The 27,499-nt window shown below is 35.9% G+C and overlaps 2 protein-coding genes across 2 annotated transcripts; both read right to left on the reverse strand.

Moving 5' to 3' along the window:
* Positions 1 to 477: 477 nt before the first annotated feature.
* On the reverse strand, positions 478 to 10,143 carry LOC131852272 (uncharacterized). Its single transcript, XM_059202931.1, has 4 exons — positions 9,960 to 10,143; positions 7,964 to 8,114; positions 7,221 to 7,295; positions 478 to 6,770 (listed from the first exon to the last, which is right to left on the reverse strand). Exons 1-4 carry the CDS (start codon positions 10,139 to 10,141, stop codon positions 519 to 521), a joined length of 6,660 nt encoding a protein of 2,219 aa, XP_059058914.1. The 5' UTR covers positions 10,142 to 10,143; the 3' UTR covers positions 478 to 518.
* A 1,069-nt stretch (positions 10,144 to 11,212) lies between these two features.
* LOC131852196 (uncharacterized) lies at positions 11,213 to 25,578 on the reverse strand. Its single transcript, XM_059202839.1, has 8 exons — positions 25,488 to 25,578; positions 23,452 to 23,533; positions 22,452 to 22,599; positions 20,741 to 20,856; positions 13,460 to 13,541; positions 12,209 to 12,310; positions 11,683 to 11,814; positions 11,213 to 11,334 (listed from the first exon to the last, which is right to left on the reverse strand). Exons 3-8 carry the CDS (start codon positions 22,567 to 22,569, stop codon positions 11,213 to 11,215), a joined length of 672 nt encoding a protein of 223 aa, XP_059058822.1. The 5' UTR covers positions 22,570 to 22,599; positions 23,452 to 23,533; positions 25,488 to 25,578.
* Positions 25,579 to 27,499: the final 1,921 nt, after the last annotated feature.

The raw sequence follows: 27,499 nt of genomic DNA on the forward strand, positions 1-27,499 counted from the left end.
GCAGTGGACGTCTTCCGGGCTGAGATGATGATGATGATGATGAGACAAAACAACGTTTGGGGGGTCAGCTAGTGATAGATAAATGTTTTATTACAATCAATCAATTACAAACGCATAGCATACATGAGATACAGAAATGTAGTACAAATTTAAAAGATTGAGGTGGTTTTGTGTCCCAAAGATGAAGAGAACAAACACAAACAAGCTACAGATAGATCTGCAGTGCTAATATTCCTAATCTTTGGCTCCTATAATTAAAGAAAAAAATGTATCAATCTACGTAGGTAGTTCTAGATATACTTGTAGATAAGCTACGATTATCACGCTGGTCAGATATCTCTGATGGGTTTTGTTTTGGTTTACATTTTCGCAAAAGTAGATTTGCTTTAACTTTTTTTTCACTACTTCGCATAGTGTAAAGTAAATAATGTAGAAATAAAAGACCATCCTTATGATTATTTTATAATATATTGAGACATTTACAATAACATTTTACACAGTATGATTAACGAACAGTATTATCTGAAATAAAATCCACTTGGATGCGGACAATGAATACCAGAACATTTAGTGCAACGTCTCAAATTTTCACAAGATTGGCAAGGTGTTTGCTTAACTTTTCTGCTCATGCTTTTTGTCAAAATGCGCTCTTTACAACGACACCTGACTTTTTCTTGTTTCCTCTTCCTCTCTCTTGTAAATGGATATTCTATATCTTCAGAGGGTATCTGATAGATCCTACCTCTCGATGAAGAACTGTCCCAAAATTCCACATCATCAGGAAAACGTGCAGACCATTCAGTGTTTTCATTATCATCACTTATATTAGGTACACCTTTAGATCTTTGTGTTTTATCATGATTTTTAGAACTTTTGGAATACTGGATATCTTCAAATGAATCTGGACGACTCATATGTTCTTGACGAAAAGATCTGCTGGTTCCTACCTCAGGATTTTCGATTGGAGATGAATTTTTTGACGCATCAGTTGATTTAAAACAAAGTTGACTAAAAGGTACACTTCGCTCTTTTCTCGTACAAAGTCGTTTAGGAGTAGATCGAATAGATATATCAGGTTGTTGGGCTAAGCATGCATGTTGGGACTGACATGAACTAGTTTGCTGCTGTATGGATACGCAGGGTGCTTTTGGAATTGACGGCGGTGGTAAAACAATACATGGGACAGGAGATAGAAATCGGTTTTGCCCTGTGGTCCATGAAACTTTATCAGGAATACTTGGAGGACCCTGTGAAGTGGAAGTACATGGTAGTCCATGACTTTGGAAAGAACTACATGGTTCCAAATGAGTACTACATGGAAATCTGTATTCTGAGCATTGCGTTGCTGATGTATTCCAAAAGTATTCTTTCACGATAATTTGAGGGAAAATTTCAACTTGGCTGCCAACTTCTTGAACGCAGGGTCTATCGCACGAGGTTGAGATTGTATGGGGTAATGTATTTAAAATTTTAGAGCAAGTTGGCACGATGTTCTTGGAATCTGATAACTCCGAGTTGTTTGGTCTCATTTCTGTTTGACTTCCAATATCTATAGAAAGTGGATCAACAGCTGCATCTTTACGATTGCTGCTTGCTGAAAATTCAAACCTCGATGGCGTGAAATTTCTTTCTCTTATCCTTTGCATATAGATTTTGTCTTCGGTACTTAGAGTACTGAGCGGGCATAAATGACAAATGCTCGTTTTTTGTGATGTATCTGACGATTTTTCGTTAGGGTCTGTTGTCGCCAATGATGGACCAACGTTTCTAGATAGTTCTGCACTTTGTAATTTACTTCTTAAATTATTTACCATATCTTCTATTTCCATTTTTTTATCGGAAATTAAGGGCAATTTCATTAACCATTTTTTTATTTCTTTCTGTGTTTTATCTTCGTGATTTATATCTGGGTTTACTTCCTGTTCCTTCTCAATATCGTGTAAACGTTTTGCTAAAATAGTCACAATTTTATTTCTTTTTAATAGTTCTGGACCTGAAGCTTGTAATAGAGGTAGTTCTTTAATCCAATCATTGACTACCCCTTTTAGTCTCACTTGCTGTATTTCAGACTTCATTGTTTCATCTCTGGGTATAGGAACTTTTTGCAAGGCGTTAAGTAGGTCTTGGTTTATCTTTGTTGGATCAATAGGAGTTGCTGGATGTCGTTTCAAATAATTGTTACAGAATCTATTAATTTCTTTTGCTATTCTATTTTTTAATTCCTGCTTTAGCCCGTCGCTCTCTGCAATATGGTGTAAATTGATGTAAGCATCTGCAAGACTATCTTTTAACATTTCAAAGGAAGCCTGCTCCTCTGATGAAAGGTCAAAAGACGGTAACGTATTCGATATAGCTTCACGTAGTTGATGTAAATAAGCCTTTCCTGCTAACTCTTCTAGAGTTTTTTCGCGTGCTTCTGTAATTTTTTCTAATAAATTTCTATTTATTTCTGATTTGGTATTTTCTAACTCTTGACTTGGCGGTAGAGTACTAAGTAAATTATCTATTTCATCTTGAATTACATCTTCATAGAGCATACTGTTATTAAATATTTCAGGGTTTATATTTATTTCGCCTACTTTATTAATTAATTTACTCGCAATATGTTGTTTTAATGTTTTAGTTCTTTCTTTATCTTCCAGGGTATTACCATTAGGAATGGGTAGATATTCACACCAATTCGCTATACTGTCATATAAAATATCAGCTGCTTTTTTGGGAACTTGTTTATTACTTGCACTACTACCGGGTTCACTAATTGAAGATAGTTGATGGATATTTGATGCTATATCTAACAATAGCTTCAGAAGCTCATCTACTTTATCGGATACAAATTTCTGATTCCTTTTCATTGATGCATCTATTGGAAACTTTAATAAATTGTTTTTAATTTCTTCCTTAATAATTAATGTATTTATATCATATTGTTGCCACAGGACTTTCAAGCGTGCGATTAATTCTTTTTTTAACCTATTGAACTCGATCTTTTCTGTAATTGTTATCTTTTTATTCATTGGAAGTGAATTAATCCAGTTATCGACAGTGGTTAAAAAAATATCTGTGCGTCTAAGGTCCATATCTGAAATATTACAAAATAATTCTAAATCTTTTAAATGGTGTAAAAGTTTTTCTGCTATATTACGTATGTATTCTTCATTTGTTTTATAATCCTGTTCCATAGGAAATTTCTGTAAATGTTTCATTATTTCTTTAAGAAGTCTTGTATTGACACCTTCTTTTAGTGAATCAACAGATTCAAGAATGTCTTTCAGTCCCTTAACAAGTTCCGAAGTCAAATTTTCTTGAATACGTTTCTCTTGAGAATTTCTATTTTGATATAGTGATTGTCCCTTTAACCAATCTAAGATACTACCGAGTAAATTTTCTTGAATAAATTGGCTGTTATCTTGTTTTAATATCCAACTATTGTCATGTATAAATCCTTTATTATTGAGTCTATTTTTTAATAAAGTTGTAATTTTCTTTAAATTTTCTTCGTCTATTTCATTTCCTATCACTTTGTTTACCCATTTAGAAATTTCATTATCAATTTTTCCTTCAATATTTTCTTGTCTAAGAAGTTGTGCTAAATTCTCGACTAGTTCTTCTATCAATTGTTTATGAAGACTGTCAGTTGACATAGGCAAACTTGATGATACATCTCCAAACCATAATGAAATCTCGTCTTGAAGGGCATCTAAATAGTTGGGAATCATTCCTTCCGCCAATTTTATTTCTTGGCGTTTTCCGAGTGATTTTACTAATTGAGGTACAGGAACATTATTTATAAGTCTTAAAAGATTACTTGTTTTAGTAATTATATCTGATAATGTAATAACATTTATTATTTTATTTAACCACCTAAACACTTGGTACTTTAGATGTTCTAACTCCTCTTTTTCCGATACTTTAGCTTCTGGATTCAGTTGTATATACTTTTGCCTATCAATTACGTCGTCGACTAAATTTTTTACCACAGTTTCTATAAAATAGTTTTTTCCATCTAAATTAATTTCAAGTCCACGTATCCACTTTCTTACAATATTGGTGAGCTCAGATTTGTATTGTTTTTCGTCATTGGTTTGTAGTTTTGCTGATAAAAAACTCTTTTCTGCGCTATCGTTGTTAACCGAAGATAAACTAGCTGTGTCACGTTTTGGAAATAATGATATTTCTCTCCTCACGGAAGCTCGAGGTGTGGATGTCGTGAAACCAACATTTTGTAAACGATTTCTAAGTTTATTAGCCAGTGCCTGTGGTGTTTTTGATATTATTGGTAAATTCTCTAAGAACTTAGAAACTTCACTTCTTACAACGTTATTGTTTCCATCCGGAGTTCTCTTTGAATCAGATACCATACCACAAATTTTTTTACTTAATTGTTCGATGGCTACTTTATTTTTCTTTGTGATATTATGGCTGTTACCAGTTATTTCTTCGATTAAATCAATTATTTGTTTCTTAATGCTATCTTCATATACTTCGTTTTGTAAAGGTGTTATTTCTTTTGGTGAAAAAGTTTCTTGAGTAAAACTAGAACCACTTTTAGTAGAATCGGACTTTGGAAAACTTAGTGGAAGTTCCTTTGCATATTCTATAAGCCTTTTAGATATATCATCGACTTCTTCTTTCGATAATTTTCCATCATGCAGAGTTTGATATATATGTTCTCTAGTGTTATCTTTCCCTCGCATTATTTCATTTGCCAAAATGTTTGCTAGACGCGATTCTATTTTATCTCTATTGGGCATAAAAATGCTGTATTCATCAAATATATCACTTATGTCTTCCTTAATAGATTCTTTTAGGTCGTTTTCTGATGATTTTGAATTCAATGATATTGGACTTCTTTTAGAACTTTTAGGTAGTTCCACAGCTTTAGTTTTATCTAAATCCATAAACATTTTTGATATACCAGAAATTCCAGATGGTGGTTCTTGTTTTGTTGTACCGTCTTTCACTTTATCTATGTTTTTTGCTATAACGTTGGATGTTTTATTTTCTACATCCTTTTTATTACTGTTGCCATTTTTTATATCATGTTCATTAAAAATTGCAGAAATTTCATTAATTTTGGATTGCTCACCATTGTCGAGTACTTTATTCCAACGTTTACGTCCTTTAGGAGTAGCTTTGATTCTGGACATAATATTGCCAATGAGATAATGTTTATTCGATATATTCACATCATTTATATCAGAGATATTATCTAAAAAATATCTTATTTGATCATGTACCTTTTTTTTACCATTATCAATTTCTGCCTGTGACTGTAATTTGGATATTTTTTTAGCTAATTGCTCCACCATATTTTTATTTTCAACATTGTTTTCTGTTTTCAAAATGTCTTTGAGTGAGCTCCAAATGTCTTCAGTTATTTGTTCCTCATAATCCGAGGTACTTTTGCTCTGTTTTGGTGTTTCTATAGATTTAATTTTATTCACATATTTATCTTCTAGGTTCATAAGATTCTTTGGGTTATTGCTTTGAGCCGCCGAATTTAACCATTCAGTTATTTCATTTTGTAGTAAATCTGGATCATTTATATCTTTCAGTTTACGAACTAAACTTTCTATCATTCCATTAGTATCATCATTATTCATTAGTTCTGGTATATCCTCCAACCACTCACCTATTTGTTTTCTTAAATTATTTTGGGAGTCATCTATATAAATATTTTTTTTACTTATCTTCTCTGGTAAAGATATTTCTAAACCATCTAACTTTTCCATCAACTTTTTTAATAATTGATTTCTGCTTTCTGTATCTACGTAACTACGGTTCGTATTTGTAAAAAATTCCAACCAATCTCTAATTTCATCTTGCATTTTTTGTTGTATTGCTTTATTGTCGGTCCCTTGCATCTGTAATTTATGAAGTTTCTCAGCAAGCTTCCCCACCATCTTTTTATTTTCTTCAATATTGGACGCACTACCACTAGATTCTGGAATATCCTTAAGCCAATCAAAAATTTGCATTTGCAATTCATCTTCTACGGACTTACTAGGTTGCGCTCTCTTAGTTTCACTAACCGGAATATTTTTTAGTTTCTCAGCTAGCTTATCCGCCAAATTGTCAATAAACACAGTTTTATTTCCATCTATTTTAAGAGGTAATTCGCCAAGGATATCAGTTATTTCATTTTTTAGAACATCATGATAATCATTGTTATTTGAATGTCGACCCAAAACTACAGATTTTAATCTTTTCGTAAGTATATCCTTAATTTTTCTTATATCGATAACTTGTCCTTGACTATCTTTACTTTCAAATTCGATTTTATCAAGCACCTTAATTATTTCTTTATCAAAATTATCGCTATCCCTGTCAAATTCATTCTTTTTACATTTTTCATAACTTTTTACATTTAAACTACGTAATTTATCAAACAGATTGTCAGCAAGTCTTTCTTTAAATTTATGGACCTCATGCTCATCCTCAGGGCTCCACATGGGAAGGCTATCCATACATTTTCTAATCTCATACCTAATTTTATCATCGACATCATCTGAATGGGATTCCTTCAATTGTTTTATTGTGTTTACTAAATTTTCCAGTATTTCTTCTCTTTTCATTTTAGCTTCTAAACTCATACTGGCGTAAACTGGTACACTTTGTAACCATTCGTTGACGATTCGTTTTAATTTTCCATCAATATTATCGAATGACTCTTGTGTATCAGTATTTGGTACTAATTCAGTTGTCACTTTATCACAGGGTTTGCAGCAATAACTTGATTTGTGTGACGATGGATCAATAGCTATTCCCTTCTGTAACAAAAAACAAGTATTACAAAAGTGCATAAATTTAAGTTTATTTGAATAATGAAATAGAAATAGAAATAATCTTTATCCAAATAAACTTAATATAAGCACTTTTGAATAGTCAAATTTTAATTCTACCGCTCATTCGGAATGCAGACTCATTATAAGAAGAATGAGTAAGAAACATGCGTATTGCTCTTTTTAATAAATATTTATTTAATTATATTTACATTACACACAAGGATTAGGCATGCGACAATCAACACAGAAACCGCTACGCACTTAATCTCTGTTCAATCAGATAACATTGTCAGCGCTATGAATTTTAAGTTTGATATTTTCTACAAAAACATTATTATCATTAATTTTTAATGGATTTTCTATTCTAATCTTATTCTTACTTAGAATCGGACTTAAAAGACTGAAAAGAAACTTATGAAATGAATTGTAACTCACCGCTTCTTGAGATACATGCTTTTTGTAGTGCATTCTCTGGTGGTGACTGTATCGACTTTGGATTTGGGGACATACCTGTAAACACAACAAAACAATTACTATATGTTCTTGTTAGGGAAAATACTCTCTGCTACCAAAATGTTAGGGAATTTACTATGTAAATTAAAATATGTGGAAGCGTCGGTCACGTACCTGTATGGTTCTGCGGATTTCTTGGGCTTCAGGGTCTCGAAGATATCTTCGCTAGCTTTCCAGTTTCACAGTAGGTTTCACAGTTCTAATTTATTTTAATTCACAACACAATGCGCGCGCGTCATGGCCGCCGTACAGTCGGTTCAGTACTGGGTAAGGGAGGGGAACGAAAGGCGCGGGAACAGAAAACTAACGGACTCTAATATAATAATCTGTGCTTACGATGATACAGGGTAGATTTTGAACATTCTTATTAGTTGACCCGCGCAACTTCGTCTGCGTTTCATTTCCCCACCTTTTGTAATATTTTTCATTGCAGCTCGGCTCCTATTGGTCGTAGCGTAATGTTATATAGCTTAAAGCCTTCCTCGACAAATGGACTATCCACAAAAAGAATTTTTCAATTTGAACCATTACAAGTGAAAGTTGAAAAGTTCAAACAAACAAACATAGGATATATTTTTTATTGAAATTTATACATTTAAGGGCAGAAGTAGTAATAAATAATTCGATAATATTTTCATTCAGGTTATATAAAAAAACAAACTTACAACTGATCTATCTTCGCAGATCTGCCGTATTGTCTCCTTCAGGCATTTGGTGACGTCACTCAAATATCTTACTTCAGCAGACCTCGTGTACTGATGAGAAGATGCCGACCTCAAATAGTCGTAAGTTTCGTTCAATTTATTGTCTTTATACCTAAATAAAGAAAATTATAATCTTATTTATTTACTAGCTGTTCTCGCGACTTCGTCCGCGTGGAATTTAACTTTATTTTTCTAAATTAAAAGTATCCTAAGTTACTCCCTATTACATCAGCTACCTGCCAATAAAAGTCCGGTCAAAATCGGTCCAGCCATTTCAGAGATTAGCCGGAACAAATAGACAAGCAGACAGACAGACAAAAATTGTAAAAAGTGGTTTTTTGGTGTATGTACCGTACTTATATTCATATGCATGTAGTAAAAAACGGTTATTTCAATATTAAAGTCCGGATCGCTGTCTGTCCGTCCCTAGGTACCTATGCTTAAATCTTTAAAACTACGCAACGGATTTTGAACCGGTTTTTTTAATAGATAGAGTGATTCAAGAGGAAGGTTTATATAATACGTGTACACCCGGGCGAAGACTGGGCGAGTAGCTATTAAAATGTAATTTATAAAATTCCTACATTGTCGTCCGTCTTTGGGGCCGAAGGGGAGGGGAGGGGGGGAGGGGTTTGACAAAAGTAACGAAATATCACAAGGGGAGAGGGGGGTCTAGTACGACATCACGTGTATTTATTTTATGCCAATTAAAGACAATCTGCAACCTTTCTTTTGTGATTTTTATTTGTTAGCATTTATATAATAAAACTAAAATTATGTAATTTTTTATATAATAAAACTGAAATTATGTAATTTGTGGAGATGAAATAAAAAATTTATTATTATTATTATTATTATTATTTATTTTTTCTCAGCTATTGCTGGTTTTCTCCACACTTACGGGCCGAAACCAAGTAAGTGCAGTGTGTGTGTATGTGTGTGTGCGCGTGTGTGTATGTGTGAGTGTGTGTGTACTAATATTATTATTATTATTATATTTCTGTCTAGACATTTTCATCATGTCCTTTCCTTTATTTCGTCCATGCCGTCCTTCATTTCGGAATAAAATAAGATTATTCTTTTTTATTCATTTTATTATACGTATACCTTATACGTATTTAAATATAATATTCTCAACATTTTAAGATTCTTTGTGTTCTAAAAATATACGTTATGTTGGGTGGGTGAGGGGGGGGGGGGTAGTTTAAAACCTCACCACGAATCACCAAGGGGGAGGGGGGTCCAAAAATGCTTAAAAAAAGATCACGTGATTCATGGACGGTCCCTTTGTGGCTGTCGTATTCGTGTCTCGTCAATTCTTCTGTCTGTGCTAGTTACGTCTTATAATGCTACGTTTACATTCAGCCGCTTCCCCTGCCACTCGCGCTGCCGGAAATTTTGCCGGGCGACAACTGAGCGAGAGGGGGGGAAAGGGAATTGCTAGTAATGTGGATTGATAACCCCATTGCCCCCAGCAATTGAAGGGGATTGTTAGCAATGGGAACTAGTAACTCCCATTGCTAACAATGTACCATATTAGGTCGACCTCCACGTGGTTCCCCCTCGCAACCATCGTGATAAATTCTTAGTGAATTTGTCACGATGGGCTACCTGACCTGACCTCATGCTCATCTTATCATCCTCCACTGGTGCCCCGCCAGCGGATACCGTTAGCGCAGGCGGGTGCACCATTCCATTATCATAAAAAAAACTGCGCGAGAGGGCTGAATGTAAAAACACGCTGTCACTCGCGCTGCCAGTCCTTTGACTCGCACGAAAAACCGACAATCGAGGGAGCGTCGGGCAGCGCGAGTGGCAGCGCCAATGGCATGGGAAGTGTTTCCACTCGTGTTTCCACTCTCGCGCTGCTCACTTCCCTGCCCACTCGGGCTGAGTGTAAATTGAGCATTATAAACGGCCAGCAAGCAGTCCTGTCAAACGATACCGCAACACATACCTCACACTCCTTTCCTTTAACGGAGATCTCTTCTTACTTCTAGATATTTGCTGTCCACATTTATCAACAGCAGGAACCTGTTCCTTCATCTCTTTCACTCTCATGTAAGTCTGTACACCTTTAGATACTCTATATTGTACATTGGTTGGTTTTGGATTCACTTTATCTCGAAGCTTGTGCATACTTTTTGCACGACCGGATGTTTTGATGGCTATAATTGATATGAAATTAGTGCTAGCTGGTAACTTGTGTTCACACATTGTAACGACATCATTACATAGTATAAAAAAAAGTCGCTGTCGCTGTCCGTCCGTCCCTGTGTATGCTTAAAAAGGTCAATAAAAAAGTCCGCGATGGTATATATATGTCTATCTCCTAATGATAACTCAACATAACAATTTTGAGATATATTTATGTACAAATGTATTTGTATATATTTATGTTCATTACATGTACCACCTACCCCTGTCTTATCTTAATGTTACTTTCTCTACCCAAGGGTAGTTTGGAAGAGATTGTTTAGCGATAACACCGTCTTTTGTATCAGTTTATGTAATGTAATGTAATGTAGACGACCTCGGTGGTCCAGCGGTCTAGTACACCGCTTTACGACCGATGGTCGCGGGTTCAAAAAAAAAAAAAAATCTATGTATTTCTATCAGTTACCTAGTACCCATAACACAAGCTTTAGCTAGCTTAACTTGGGTCTAGGTGGCGCTGTGTGAATTGTCCTAAGATTATTATTATTATTATTATTAATACATCATTTTGTGTGTTTTCTTTGTCTGGTGCAATAAAGAGTTTAAATAAATAAATAAATTTTTTATCCTTTGCATTGTACGGGAAAAAATGGTTTATTTACGAAGTGATTTTAAGCAAGCGTTACATACATTGTCCATTTAATATAGATCGATATGGCAATTACAGCATGTAATTTAAATGGATATTTCCGAAGATATTACAGATTTAAAATGCAACTCTCAACAAAACATGTTTGTACTGTCTAATGACAAAAAAGCTGAAAATGTTGTTTAAAAGGACATTCTGCAGTAGGTTAGTTAGTATTTAGTATCAGCATTGTACCTGAGCGAAGCTGGGGCGGGTCGTATAAATCGGTCGGTATAAATATATAATCTTTATTAAACTTACACTTAAATACATTTACAGACCAAACCATTTTAATCTTCCATTATTATAATTCAATTTTATTTTTGAACAATATAAAGATTTATATTTATAACAACGTCTGTTCATTACACGGCACTCTGATCAACCAGCAGCGCGACCAGCGGGGTCCGTCCGGAGGACACCGACAATACCCGAACGGAGCCGACCGCCACTTGTACGGCGGCAAAGTTACACTTTATTTTATAATCTTGTAAAGAATCAGCAATTAAACTATTTATCATATCAACATTTGTATTATTGGAGCTGCTGAAGCTCCAACAACGTCTGTTTGTATTTCTCTGACTGTTCTATGTATTTAGGGTATAAAAGTATTTAGGTATATTAATTAGTAATAATGTTAATAAAGGAGTGCTTATCTCTAAAAGAGATCTCTCTCATTTCTGTGTACACATCATAATTATTTAATATTTTGTTTTATTTTACAATGACCCTGAACATAAGGTTCCAAGTTTGTAACAACTTTTGAATAAATGCTACCAGTGCAATAAAGTATATAAAATTAATTAGTTTTAATTTGATTTTTTAATATATTAACCATTCTTGGCTTCCGTGTAGGCTATCAGCTTGCAGACCAGGTCAGACGAAGGTGTTCCAACGGGAGACAGGCTCGGGTACCTCCGCAGCGAGTGTACAAACGCGTCAGTACTTCGAGAACAGCTGGCCACCTCTATACAATTATGAGAAGATTATATATATTATTAATTATATTACTAGCTGTACATGCGACTTCGTCCGTGTGGAATTAAACTTTATTTTTCTAAAATAAAAGTAACCTAAGTTACTCTTTATTACATCTGCTCCCTGCCAATAAAGGTCTCGTCAAAATCGGTTCAATCATTGAGATTAGCCGGAACAAACAGACAGATAGACAAAAATTGTAAAAAATGTTATTTTGGTGTATGTACCGTATTTATATTCATATGCATGTAGTAAAAAACGGTTATTTCAATATTACAAACATACACTCCAATTTTATTTATATGTATGGATTATGTTTCATTCTCATTAATAAATATATAAATAAAAAATGTCCCTCAAAATTAAAAATGGGTTAAAAATACCTTGATTGGTATATGTGAAACTATTTCTGGGTAGTTGTGTTGTTTTCAGTCTGTGAGGATATTCTTGAACAGTTTGCCAGCGGACATCGAAGTTGCCGTGATCTGAAAAATACAAAAAACAAGGCAAAAATACAAATCAAATGTCAAAACAAAAATATTCCACGTCTTATTTCATAATTGTTTGTTGTTGTCTCAAGTATAACAACAACAAATAAGGCAAAGATACAAATCAAATATCAAAATAATAATACAAAAATATTCCAGGTCTTATTTCAAAAGTTTTTGTTGTCACAAATATAACAACAAAAAAACAAATCAATGATCAAAATAATAATACAAAAATATTCCCGGTCTTATTTCAAAAGATTTTGTTGTCTCAAATATAACAACAAAAAATACAAATCAATGATCAAAATAATAATACAAAAATATTCCCGGTCTTATTTCAAAAGTTTTTGTTGTCTCAAATATACAAATCAATGATCAAAATAATAATAAGTCTTATTTCATAAATTTTTGTTGTCTCAAATATAACAACAAAAAATAAGACAAAAATCAAATATAACAAAACAAAAATATTCCACGTGTTATTTAAAGTGTTTGTTATTATATATAAAAAAAGTACCTAATTCAATTGAGTTTCTTGTCAGTTGTTCAATTTCATACCGAACTGGACGGTAAAAAAATAAAATTATAATGTTTGACGTTCATAAGCGGCTAAAATGTCCTACATGAATAAATGATTTTTGAATTTGAATTTGAATTTGAATTAAAATCAAATATCACAAATTTATATGCACACTAACTAATCAGGCAAACGTTGTTTTGTCATACAAATTATTTCTATTTATTATATTCTATTAGAAAAAACTGTACTTCACGAGCAAGTGTGTTGAAAATATAAAAATAACTAGCATTTGTCCGCGGCTTCGCTCGCGTTAATTTATCCCCTTAGGGGTGGAAATTATCAAAACCCTTTCTTAGGCGATGCCTACGTCATAGTAGCTTTATGTATGCAAAGTCTCAGCCCGATCCGTTTAAAATTGACAAAGTTCCATACAAACTTTCATCCCCTATTTTATCCCCTTGGGGGTAGAATTAATCAAAAGCCTTTCTTAGCGGATGCCTACGTCATAACATCTACCTGCATGCCAAATTTCAGCGCGATCCGTCCAGTGGTTTGGGCTGTGCGTTGATAGATCACTATGTCAGTCACCTTTGAGTTATATATATTTAGATATGGATACTAACTTATATAACGTTCTTGTTTCTGCAGAGGAAACTCTGGTAGGTGTACAGCAGGAGAGGTAGGCTTCATGCTGCAGTGTGCCAACTGCAGAGAAATGGTACAGTGTGGTGTATTTTACAAACATACTAGGTGACAAGCGCAACTTTGTCTGCATCACACTTACATAAATAAGTAATTAACCATTAGTAATCATTACTAATATTATAAATGCAAAAGTAATTCTCTTTTTCTGTCTGTCTGTCTCGCTTTCACGCCAAAACTACTTAACAGATTTAAATGAAATTTAGTATACAGATAGTCTAGACCCTGAGAAGGCTACTTTTGACGAAAAAAGGGTTGTAGGGGGTTGAAAGAGGAGATGAAATGTTGTATGGAATAATCATTTTTTACGATTGAAAATTTTTTTTTTATACTACGATGGTGGCAATTAAGCATACGGTCCATCTGATGGTAAATGGTTACGTAGCCTATGAGCGCCTTAAAAACTTATTTTTAGGCTGTTGATTAAATATAAATAAATATGATATTCAAAGTTATATAAATTTCATCCTTACTAGGGTAAAATAAAATGGGGGATGAAATGGAAATAGTTAAGGAAGTGGACCTAATAGGTTATCTATACATATAAATAAAATTGGAGCGTCTGTTTGTAAGATTGAAATAATTTTTTACTACATGCATATGAATATAAAAACGATACATACACCAAAATAACATTTTTTTTTAATTTTGTCTGTCCGTCTGTCTGTTTGTTCCGGCTAATCTCTGAATTGGCTGGACCGATTTTGACGGGACTTTTATTGGCAGGTAGCTGATGTAATAAGGAGTAACTTAGGCTACCTTTATTTTAGAAGAATAAAGTTATATTCCACGCGAACCAACACGCGGGCACAGCTAGTCATCCATAAATTATGTTGACACGGTCGCTGGTTACCACTTGCATCATTGCACTCATCATTGCCTTGCCTTTATCCCATTATTTGTGGTCAGCGCAGTATGTCATTCTCTTCCACTGCTCTCTATCGGTCGTCATATCTGAACATACTCTTCTTTTATTCATATCATCTTTCACACAATCCATCCATCTTTTCTTAGGGCGTCCCCTCCCTTTACATCCATCCACATTCATATTATACACTTTCCTTAAGATATGGTCCTCGTTCCTCCACATAACATGACCATACCAGCTTAATCTGTTACCTCGCAACTCGTCTATAACTGGCGCAACTTTCAAACTTCCTCGTATATACACATTCCTTATACTCGTATATACCTGATGGTAAGTGATTACCTCCGCCCATGAGCACCCGCAACACCAACGGTGGTGCGGCGGTGGCTATGATCTAGCCTTCTTCGATGGACTATATTGTTGTATAGGAAACTGGCTGGTCGTATATGAATGACTTACCCTACTTCAATGTGCTTGTTCTTCAGTGGGCCCACACGGTTACGGGAATCTCAGGAATTCACTCAGGTTGATTACAACTATTAAACATGCGTGCGATATTCGTGCGCGCGCGGCGAAAGCTATGACATCACTGATTATTGAATTAGCCGGGAGGGGTGTCAATGCACATCAACAAACCTGGTACGCATCGCGTTTGGCGTAACCATGCCCCCCGCCTTGACATAATGTCAAAGTAAAATTAACAAAAAAAATAAAGGAACTACATAATTGAACCTTATTGCGAATGCGACAAATACAAAAAACAAGAAAGAAAAAATACAAAAAATATCAAATGCGGAATTTACTAAATAAGAAAAATGCAAAGGATTTTAACTTAACTTATTAACCTATTATAAATGCGTACTACCTATCTTATAGAATACATATTATTGCAAAGGCAATGGACATATGCGGTGCGTTAGGAGGGATAAGGATCCATTTAATTCCATTGTTAGCTAATTCTTTATCCCAAACAGATCTACATTCTTGCGATAAAAACAAATAAAGTTCACGTAGGTAGGATCGTGCCCCTATAAAATTAGTACCATGATCCGTATACATGCATTGAATAGGACCGCGGCGAGCGAGAAAACGTTTTAACGCGGCGAGAAAACAAACTGTACTCAATTCACTTGCGAGCTCAATATGAACAGCCCGAGTGGTTAAGCACGTGAATAAGCAAACGTATGCTTTGCGAGTGGTTATACCACGACCGCGATAAGGGGTTACAAAAAACGGACCTGCGAAATCACAGCCACAATGGACAAAGGCTTTAGGAACTTCCTTCACCCTTAGTGCAGGCAGATCACCCATCGGTGGGAATGTAGGACGCGGTTTATTGCGGAAACAAATATTACAATTAGCTACGACCATACGTTGCGAGAATCCAATATTTAGTTATATATATGTATGCAGGTTTTTACGATGAAAGTGTGTTACAATTAATTGAACTATATGATCTCTGCCCGGAAGTAATATAGGGTGTTTATAATCGAAATCTTCATCAGAATGAGTCAGACGACCACCAACTCTTAAGAGATTGTCTGATAAAAATGGATTTAATTTAATTATTGATGCGGTACAAGGTTTTTTATTATTTAACTTGCTAATATCGTTTTTAAAATGTGTGTGTGCAGCGGGCACAGCGCGAATAATTATACGTTCGGCGAAATCCAAATCGGAACTGGATATGACGCCGCGTGGAAGAATATTAGCGAACTTATAAATATAACAAATTACACGAAGTAATTTCATCCATGACGAAAATTTGCGAGCGAGCGAATATAAATAAGGTTCCATAGAATCTTCAATGGTAACCAGTGCGATAGGGTTTTTATTTCCTTCATGCTAACTGAGATACAATACGTAACGCTAAGTGTGCAACGTAAGCCAAATGCAACTTTATTAAATTCAAAGACTTGGAGCGGTTTATTAGGACTAAATCTATATACAATACGTTGAAAACAACGATCTTGCGGGCGAACTTTTATTCGTAAATACATTTGTCGCACATCAGCTGAGATGGCGACTGCGAACAATCTCATATTCAAGAGAATAATAAATAAATCCTGTTGTAAGGAAGGACCTGTATGTAGAATATCATTAAGCGAAAATCCAGTACTAGACTTCGCGCTTGCGTCTAGTACCGGCCTTATTTTCGTGGACACTTTGTCTCACGTAAGACTGCGTGATGCGGTATAAAATAACTAGGGCTGTTATTTTCAATTACGTCTACGGGAGAAATATATTGTTTTTCTATATATTCATGAATTACCTCATCATAAAGGTATTTCAGTTGCGGTTTCGATGCGAATTTACGTTCCAAATGATAAAATCTGCGTTTAGCGATATCGAAAGAGGTCCCTAAAGACTTAGAACTATACTTAAATGGTAAAGCGACTTCGTAGTGACCTGATTCGTTACGAGTGGTCGTTGTGGTAAAAATCTTCACAGTATTTATCGTCTATACTTGTTATTGGTTTGCGATCTACTTCTTCAATCTCCCAAAATTTGCGAATTAATACTGAACCCTCGCACGAAGTGGTGGAACAGAACGAGAATGAAGAAGACGTAGAAGTTAAGGTGGGAGCTTCACCTAAAATAAGATAACCGAGAACAGTCTCCAACGCGTTTGGAGTACCAGGTGAATTTATAATTTTACCTCCAGACAAAAGGGTCGCGAATAGATTGACACCAATCAAAAGGTCAATTTCTGATGGTGTTCCCCACGTATCATCTGCGAGCGGAATATTAGTTAAGTAACTGAGCGCGCCAACATCAATTTGACATGTTGGTAAGTTACCTGTTATTTTATTCAAAACTAAAGCGCGAATATTATAATATTGCTCATGATTAAATCTCGATCGGAAAGAGAGATCAACTGCACCCTTAACTGGTTCAGTGGCGCCACCTATACCCTTAACGGTGGTATGTGCGTCCGGCTGCATGGTTAAACCCAATTTTAAACAACACTTAGAAGTAATATAATGCTTTTGTGACCCGGGGTCCAATAAGCAGCGAATGACAACATCACTCCCATTACGAGCAGTAGCAAATACCTTGGCAGTAGCAAGTACTTCAGTCACATACGGCTGCTCATGAATGGACGATGAAAGCGTGCATAACGACTCCTTGTCTCCTGTTGATTAAATATAAATACCAGTGGTGGTTCCAATAGGAACGGGAGTTGGTTCTAATCGTGTCTGTTGTGTGGGTTGTGTGTGCGCAAGCGGAGGCAATTGCGACGAAGAAGATGGTGGTAATTGGCGACCGTGCGTAGAAGATGTCTGTGCGTTTTTCGTATGAGATACTTGCGTAGGTGCGGAATTATTATTTTTAAAACAAAGCAACGTATGATGTCTCGGATTGTTACAATTTCGACAGGCGGAAGTTGATTGACAACTGAAAGAGTTATGTTGACTACTTAGACATCTAGTACACATACGGTTAGTTTTAATATAATTAAATCGATCATTAATTGTGAAAGTTGAAAATTGTTTACATTTATATAATTGAGAATGTGAATCACCTTTACATAAGGAACAATAAATGCGTTGCGTAGGATTAGTACCTAAAAATGTACGTGGCGATCGAGCGATCGATCGTTGATGCGACTGTGCACGTCCACTGGCGGACGCGGCGGCGGGACCGTCCAACTTGGTGGCGGCAGCGGCGCCGGCGGTGCGGTTACACGTGCGTTGTAATATTTTTACGTGTTGACGTATAAATTTTATAAAATTTTCAAACTGCGGTATGTCATCTTCTCTAATTGATGACTCATACGAAATAGCCTGATCTAATGTCTTTAATCCCATATAAATAAATATAAAATCATCCAGCTTTTCAATTTTAAGTTGCTTTAATGCTGCGATAGTCGACGAGAAAGTATCAATAAATTTTTCTAAGTTTATTGCCGAAGGACCGTTAATTGATTTTAAAGAAAATAATTTATCTAAATATGACGTTGCAAGAGAGCGTTTATCTTGATACTTGTCGATTAAAGCTTGCCACAATATAGGATAATTTTCGGCTGCTGGTACTAAGCCAGCACACAGATTTCTAGCCTTTCCTGACAGGTGACTCATAAGACAATGAAAACGTTCTGAGTCCGAAAAGGATTCATTGTCATGAATAACCTGTTTGAATGTTTCGTAAAAGAAAGGAAATTCTAAAATATCACCTGAGAAGACTGGTAACACAATTTGGGGGATCCTTACTGATCCCTGTTTGTTGTCTGGTAAAGCAGACTGACAAGCGGGAGCTGGAGTTCGCGAAGATTGAGGTTGTAACGAGACCGCCATCATCTTTATAGAATAAAACATTTCGTCAAAAGCGGTGAGAGATTGATAATTAACTACATAATCAGGGTTTAGTTCCAAATTAAGGAGAATAATTTCATCGACAATTTTAACATACTCGGTGCGCATTTGATCGATCAGGCTAACTTTTGCAATAAAAACATTACGATGTTTCTCCATTTTAGTTTTCGAAGATAATTCATAAATAGACTGAAGTTGCGAAAAATATTGTGCACGTTTTGCTTCATACATTTTTAATTTTGCGTTTGTGTTAGCCATTATTATTATTTATATATATACTTCTTAAAAAATAACAACGGAAAACCAATTAAATGCGATATATAAAACTATGTGCGGTAATAACGTACAACTATACCTGTACTACCGTAAAAGGGCGAGCGATAAACAAATAATAAAGTATAATAGGTATTTAATGTACTAAATACCTACAAGACAGACAGATGTACTTGTAGCGAAAATAAAGTACACAAATGCGAGAAATGATGCGCGATATAAACTAGCATACATAAAAAATATATGCTTACTATGCTATAAAACTACTAATTAATAATGCGAAAAATAGGTACAACTATTATCTATATATACCTATATGCGAGAAAAATAAAATAATGCATAAAGCAATATTTTAAATATGCGGTGCGAGAAGTAAATCACAATAACGTTTTAAACACTAAAGCGCGTGACAAATAAATTTATATATACCTACTCATAAGCGGTAGTATGTAGGTACATAAGTGCGACAATACGGAATGTAGGTATCGACCATACATCTACAAAAAAAATATGCGAGCGAAACATAAACTATACATAAAGCGAAATCGAAGTGAGTGATGTCATAGAAAATCAGATAATATATCTATAACTATAACTAAAAAGATATAAAATAACTATGTTCACAACTATTATTTTACGCGGGAGTAGTCTAAAGCGTTGTTGTTAGTCACTGTGTCGATACACCACGTATAACTTAATCATAGGTACGTAGGGCACGATCTTTAACCGACATGTATTGTATAAAACAGCTATGCGAACGAATACTCAAACAATTTACAATAACCAGCGTATTATACGGCGAGTACTGCAAGGAAATAAAATATCTATTACGAACAGAAATAAAATCGCTGCTTATCAATAATTATTCAGATTAAATAGTGTGCTTTCCCTGCTCACTTTCTTGTGTAAAGACTACGGTAACCAACACTAACAATCTTAACATTCAAACACTACAATCATCATACATAATATTCGACAGGTAATATTGTTTCGTCAAATAGTATAACGACAACTATAATATTTCTAGAAGCTTCGATCGATCGAACAATATCGATATAATGCGGGTGAATGTGAAATTAAATGAACGAAACAACGCAAACAGATATAAAGCGAAATTGAAGAATTGAGCTGCGAGTTATGAACAATTCATAAGCGACATAAATATAAACTTATTTATTAACGAAAATACCAATGTATCGTTATATTTGTGCAACCGTGGTATGCAATTTGAATAGATCCTATTACATGCGCAATAAGGTTCAATATTACATGCGAGTCATTCACTCGACTTTCACAATAGGAAAAAATTAAAACAAATTTTAAATAAATAAATTGCGATTCCTATTGTGATCCGGCTACGGAAGGCCAAAAAATGGTGCGGCGGTGGCTATGATCTAGCCTTCTTCGATGGACTATATTGTTGTATAGGAAACTGGCTGGTCGTATATGAATGACTTATCCTACTTCAATGTGCTTGTTCTTCAGTGGGCCCACACGGTTACGGGAATCTCAGGAATTCACTCAGGTTGATTACAACTATTAAGACATGCGTGCGATATGAGTGCGACGTGCGCGCGCGGCGAAAGCTATGACATCACTGATTATTGAATTAGCCGGGAGGGGTGTCAATGCACATCAACAAACCAGGTACGCATCGCGTTTGGCGTAACCAAACGGAATTGCAGATAACATTGTGGTTTGGTAAATACCATTGATGAATGGTAATTCTACAGTTACCACTGTACCTGGTAACTACTGGTATATTGCTCATCACAGATCTGAGCACCAGCGTGACTCCTAATTGCATCAGTGCTGGTCTCCACTGAAGACTTCGCTTGAGGAAGCCAGGTGTCTCTGCAAGCTGGAATAAATTAATAATCCATGCATGCATCCTTATGTAAAGTGCGAATACTGTAACTACCATATAGTAATTTTTATAGCTGTGACGTGGTCGTGTGGAATGAGTAGTCATGCTCACTAAAATGTCCAGACATGTGGCGGCGTGGTGGGCCGGGTCAATGGGCTCCCTAAAATATGGTCGAGCGCAGTGATGGCTGGCTCATCCGTCATACTCGTGAACGAGTGCTGCTTGTAGGGACTGGTCTGCTCTTATCACTACGACTGATTTAATCTTATTGCATATTTATATTTGACCCAAAAATTAGTGCTTGTTGGTAGTTTGTATTCACACGTTTCGACTTGTAAATGTAAACTTACAAGGATTATTTAAAAGAGCAACACACAAGTTTCTTGCTCGTTCTTCTTGTGATGAGACAGCTTTCCGAACGAGTGGTAGATAAAAAACAAATTGTTATGACTATTCAAAAGTGCTTAAATTAAGTTTATTTGAATAAATGATTTTCTATTCTATTCTATTCTAATCTTGGACAATTAACACAGCGCCATCTAGTCCCACGGTAAGCAGAGCTTGTGTTATGGGTATTACATTGATACATTATTTTTGTAAATTATTTATTTGGTACATAGCAATAATAAAAATAACTTTTAAATTTTAAGTTACATTATATAGGTTTATATTAATTACACAGTACCAAATATGTCTCCGCTCAGCATATGTCGTGACGGGTGCCACGACGGTGGTTTTCTGCGGATACCTTCATATATAATAAATATAATAATAATAATAATAATAATACACATACATACATACATTGATCTACGTGGATAACACAGAGTAAACATTTACAACATACTACCATATATTTGACAGCCTCGGTGTTCTAGCGGTCTAGCACACCGCTTTACGTCCGATGGTCGCGGGTTCGATTGCTCGCACGTCACAAAATTTGTATTCATGAGTATGATTGTTTGTATCGGTCTGGGTGTTTCAGATATAAATACTTATATATTTTTTAATATATACGTATTTATATCAGTTAGCAATAATTTCATGAATATAAATGTTTGCACCATGCGAGGAATCGAACCCGCGAGCATTAGAAGAAAGGCGGTCTTCCAAACCAGAACACCTTGGCCGTCAATTTCATGATGACCTGACCTGACATCTTATCCTCACCTTTATTATCGATAAAAAAAAATATACTTTCTTAATTCTTTAATCTTTATATATAAAAACTACGTGTCACGTTGTTTGTCCGCGATGGACTCCTAAACTACTGAACCGATTGCAAATCTGATTTGCACATTGTGTGCAATTTGATCCAACTTGAAAGATAGGATAGCTTACATCCCAATTTATAGTCACAATATTATTTTATTCAAGAATCTTAGACACAGCAACGCGTGGCCGGGTCTGATAGTATATATATAGCATAAATTTATTAAGTAATAATTTTTTATTCAAATTCAAATTCAAAAATCATTTATTCATGTAGGACATTTTAGCCGCTTATGAACGTCACGTTTTTACATTTTTTTATGTATTTTTTCCCTAATAAAATTTAATTGTATTTAGTTAATAATGCAATAATTTACTTCTAGCGGATGCAAGTCGAGTTGGCTGGTCATATCGGCCGTCCACGAGCGTGACGGTAAGGCCGGCGTCCTTCAGGCCCTGGACAATGGCCACCATCCCCTCACCACCTCCCTCCATCTATTCCTAATTTCTAGGTAGGGGTATATGCTGTAAAAGGGTAGGTATGAAAATATACTACATGTAATTTATTTTATACAGTAAAAAATAACTCCGATCGGATTAAAAAATCGTAGTGATCAGAGCAGACCAGTACCTACAAGCAGCACTCGTTCACGAATATGACGCATGAGCCAGTTATCACTGCGCTTGACCATATATTAGGGAGCCTAATGACCAATTCAGAGGCGAAATGTATGTTACAATACTGGTGTAAATCCAATAACAATCGGAATTTGATCACCAATAGAGAAGGTCATACTCTTCTAGTAACGGTGGTCATGGGACACACTCACCTAGATACATAAAATAATAATTGCATTTAATAATGTCTAGTAAGACAAATTCAATATTGTCTACTAGGCACTGCTGTATCTAAACTGTGTCACCCCACCTTACATTTTCCTATTTTTATTTAGTATATAAGATCATTATTTCTATGTACATATTGTCAGTTTATCATCATCTGTAATATACATCGTCTCGACCAACAACATAGTATCATTTACCCGCAACAGTGGTCAGGTTTCCGCGCTCAATATTTGTGGTGTGGGACCACAAATATTGAGTGCGGAAACCTGACCATGAAGAGACCTGAACATGCTAATGTTAGCCGAATTTAATAAAATTATATAAATCTAATAAATTTATATGAAATATGCCCCGGCTTCGCACGGGTGTACATGTATTATACATATAAACCTTCCTCTTGAATCACTCTATCTATTAAAAAAGACCGCTTCAAAATCTGTTGCGTAGTTTTAAAGATTTAAGCATAGATAGGGACGGACAGACAGCGACAGCGACTTGGTTTTATATTATGTAATGAAGAGAGATACTAACGGTCATTTTCAGGAGTCGTAGCACAGAATAGCAGATATCAGGACTGTAACAGCCCTGCCAATCGTCGCCGTGAGGGACGGGCCTAGAGGCAAAGAAACAAAAAACTCAACCTCGATGGAATTTATTCATATTGAACCTTTCAGACTTTTGTGTCATATAGGATCTTTTGTCCTCTTATACACGTCTTATTTTATTACTAATCGTAACGTCCAATTCAGATAGACACTTCAGTTGAGAAGAATTGTCAAGAAACTCAACTGGTAATTTTTTCCAACCTTCAATCGAAGATGCCATATCTCTTATCCTGTAATTTCACTGCCTAATCTGCACCCTACAACCGAAACAGCTTATGAAGCAAGCTGCTTGGCTGAAATAGGTGAGACTGAGGTACACCTGCAAAAGATTTCATATAAAAGAAATATTCGAAAGTAATAGTGAGACGAACTTCTTAGCATTCCATGGATTCAAGAGGGTGCCGGGTCCATTGTGTGGCAGAGAGGGAACCTCCGAGCAGTTCCCGGGACTTGACCCGGGTGTAGGTTTAAGTGGTGCCGGGTCCATCGTGTGGCAGAGAGGGAACCTCCGAGCAGTTTACGGGACTTGTGACCCGGGTGTAGGTTTAAGTGGTGCCGGGTCCATCGAGTGGCAGAGAGGGAAACTCCGAGCAGTTCCCGGGACTTGTGACCCGGGCGTAGGTATAAGGGGTGCCGGGTCCATCATGTGGCAGAGAGGGAAACACCGAGCAGTTCCCGGGACTTTTGACCCGGGTGTAGGTTTAAGTGGTGCCGGGTCCATCGAGTGGCAGAGAGGGAAACTCCGAGCAGTTCCCGGGACTTGTGACCCGGGTGTAGGTATAAGGGGTGCCGGGTCCATCATGTGGCAGAGAGGGAAACACCGAGCAGTTCCCGGGACTTTTGACCCGGGTGTAGGTTTAAGTGGTGCCGGGTCCATCGAGTGGCAGAGAGGGAACCTCCGAGCAGTTCACGGGACTTGACCTGGGTGTAGGTTTAAGTGGTGCCGAGTCCATCGAGTGGCAGAGAGCGAAACTTTGCTTATTTTGGATGACATGTGGGGTAGGGGTGTCTAGATGATGATTACGTCATCGGTAGTAGTTTACTTTTTTACACGAATGGCAACCCTCACATTGTCTTTGCTAAAAAAAATACATTAATTGAAAAATGTTTAAGTAAGCATGGAGGGAGGGGATAAGAGATTTGCTTACTTTTGCTGACAAGGGGGGGATGAGGGGGTAAATAATTGTAATAAATCTGCTTACGTGATACTTGAACGGTCCCTAATTTAGAAAGAGAGAAATAAACACATGCAAACAGCGAGTTTATACATATAGATATATTGATTTTGTCTACTTCGGTATCAAGACCCTTGGTCCGTGGGGTCCTAGCGTTATAAGACTTTTTAAGGAAATAGCAAAAGGGTTAGTCGACATCACAGAAGACCGAAGAGCTGGCAGCTACCTCGGACAAAGAATTAGTGTAGCCATTCAAAGTGGGAACGCTGCCAGTATCTTCGGAACTTCGCCTAAAGGGACTCCTTTTGATAATATAACTTAGTTGTAATATTATATTTTTTAAGGTAATATAATTAATTATAATATAATTAATTTTAAAATAATATAATCTAAAATAATATAATTTTAGGTTCTTAGTTGTACAATTAAGTTATGTTGACACCATTCAATGTCGTTGCCATCTTTAATACCCAATTTATATTTTTAAGGTTTTTAATTTGAGTTCTTAGCGAGTACACTTAAGTTATGTTCACTATTTGTGTTTACACACACGAGTGGAAACACTTCCCATGCTATTGGCGCTGCCAATCGCGCTGCCCGGCGCTCCCACGATTGTCGGTTTTTCGTGCGCGAGTCAAAGGACTGGCAGCGCGAGTGGCAGCGTGTTTTTACATTCAGCCCTCTCGCTCAGTTGTCGCCCGGAAATATTTCCGGCAGCGCGAGTGGCAGGGGAAGCGACTGAATGTAAACGTAGCATAAAGTTTGCGATATATTGAAATGTACTTACATTATATTAAAATGAATTAAATTACAATGAAATTATAAGAGTAATATAAAATTTTAACTAATTTGGAATTTTGACTTCTGCATTACGTGACATTTGACAGAACTAGTGTTATTTTTAAATTCTATTCTACAATTCTGTCAAGAAATAGTTACAGATCTACATTGCCGGCCTCGGTGGTCTAGCGGTTTAGCACATCGCCTTACTTTCGATGGCCTTCGGTTCGATTCCTCGCACGGTACAAATTAGTATTAATTAGTATGGTTAGTCCTATTTTTCTGTTTTCTATGTTTATTAAGTAAGAAGAAATATTTAAGTGAAAAAAAAGTATTTGTTGTCTTGTATCCAAAAAAACTCTGCTTTTGGGACTAGATGGCAGTGTGTGAAATGTGTTGTGCGAGTGTGAATTGAAATTAAAAAAGTATATAAGTACCTATGTAATAACCCTGTTACATCCTTACTAATATTATACACTTGAAACTCTGTTTGTCTGTCTGCCTGTCTCGCTTTCACGCCAAAACTACTAAACCGATTTAAATAAAATTTGCTACACAAATAAACTAGACCCTGAGAAAGGACATAGACTAATTTTTAATGCGAATAAGGGGTTGTAAGGGGTTGTAATGGGTTGAAAGGGCAGATGAAAGGTTGTATGGATGTATCGTCATTTTAGAATGTACAAAACTTATTTTTTAGGCTGTTCATTAAATACTATAAATAAATATGACTAAGTTTGTAAAATTGTTACCCTAAAGGGGGTAAAAATAGGGGATGAAAGTTTGTATACAAAATCGTCATGTTTAAAACTATAACAAGAAATCTTTTTTCATTGCATTTTTGGGTTGGATTATTAAATGTTATTTCTATATTTGGTCAAGGTCACTAGAACACGCGGACGAAGTCACAGGCACAGCTAGTATTTATATACTTTTTTAATTTGTTAAGTATTTCGTGCAAATATTTTACATTATATTTGTTGACGGCGTCCATCACACGTGAAGACATCACGAGTTCACGATTCCATTTCGCGCCAATCGGCACTATCGCCGCCATGTTGCAACGATCTGTCATGGCGGCCTGTCACGCGTGATTGAGTGAAGTAATTACATTATCAAATTTTTTTTTTAATGCCATGATGGTGGTAACAAGCAATATGCCTATCTGATGGTAAACGGTTATTGTAGCTTATGGGCGCCTGAAACACTAGGGGTGTCATGCGCGTTGCCAACCCTTAAGAAACCTTAATATACCCTTTTTAAACTCATGCTATAGTCTTATCGCTGTTCAGCGATAAGGCCGCCCATTGTTACCTCTGTATCTTATTGTAATCTATACATATAAATAAAATTGGTGTGTCTGTTTGTAATATTGAAATAACCGTCTTTTACTACAGGCATATGAATATAAATACGGTACATACACCAAAATAACATTTTTTATAATTTTTGTCTATCTGTTTGTTCTGGTTAATCTCTGAAATGGCCGGACCCATTTTGACGGGACTTGCCGACCTCGGTGGTCTAGCGGTCAAGTACACCGCTTTACGACCGATGGTCGCGGGTTCGATTCCTCGCACGGCACAAACATTTGTATTCATGAGTATGATTGTTTGTATCGGTCTAGTGTTTTCTATGTATAATATGTATGTATTTACAAAAAAAAATATCTATGTATATGTATCAGTTATCTAGTACCCATAACACAAGCTTCAGCTAGCTTAACTTGGGTCTAGATGGCTCTGTGTGAATTGTCCTAAGATTATTATTATTATTACTTTTATTGGCAGATAGCTGACGTAACACAAAAACAACATTCTTTACAATTTTTGCCGGTCTGTCTGTCTGTTTGTTTCGGCTAATCTCTGAAATGGCTGGACCTATTTTAACGGGACTTTTTTGGCAGGTAGCTGATGTAATAAGGAGTAACTTAGGCTACTTTTATTTTAGAAAAATAAAGTTAAATTCCACGCGGTCAAAGTCGCGGTTGTAGTTAGTAATATAATATTATATTATCTG

Source organism: Achroia grisella, unplaced genomic scaffold (genome assembly GCF_030625045.1).
Source record: "Achroia grisella isolate CSIRO2021 unplaced genomic scaffold, CSIRO_AGI_Agris_v1 utg841, whole genome shotgun sequence".
In the NCBI taxonomy this organism is placed as follows: domain Eukaryota; kingdom Metazoa; phylum Arthropoda; class Insecta; order Lepidoptera; family Pyralidae; genus Achroia; species Achroia grisella.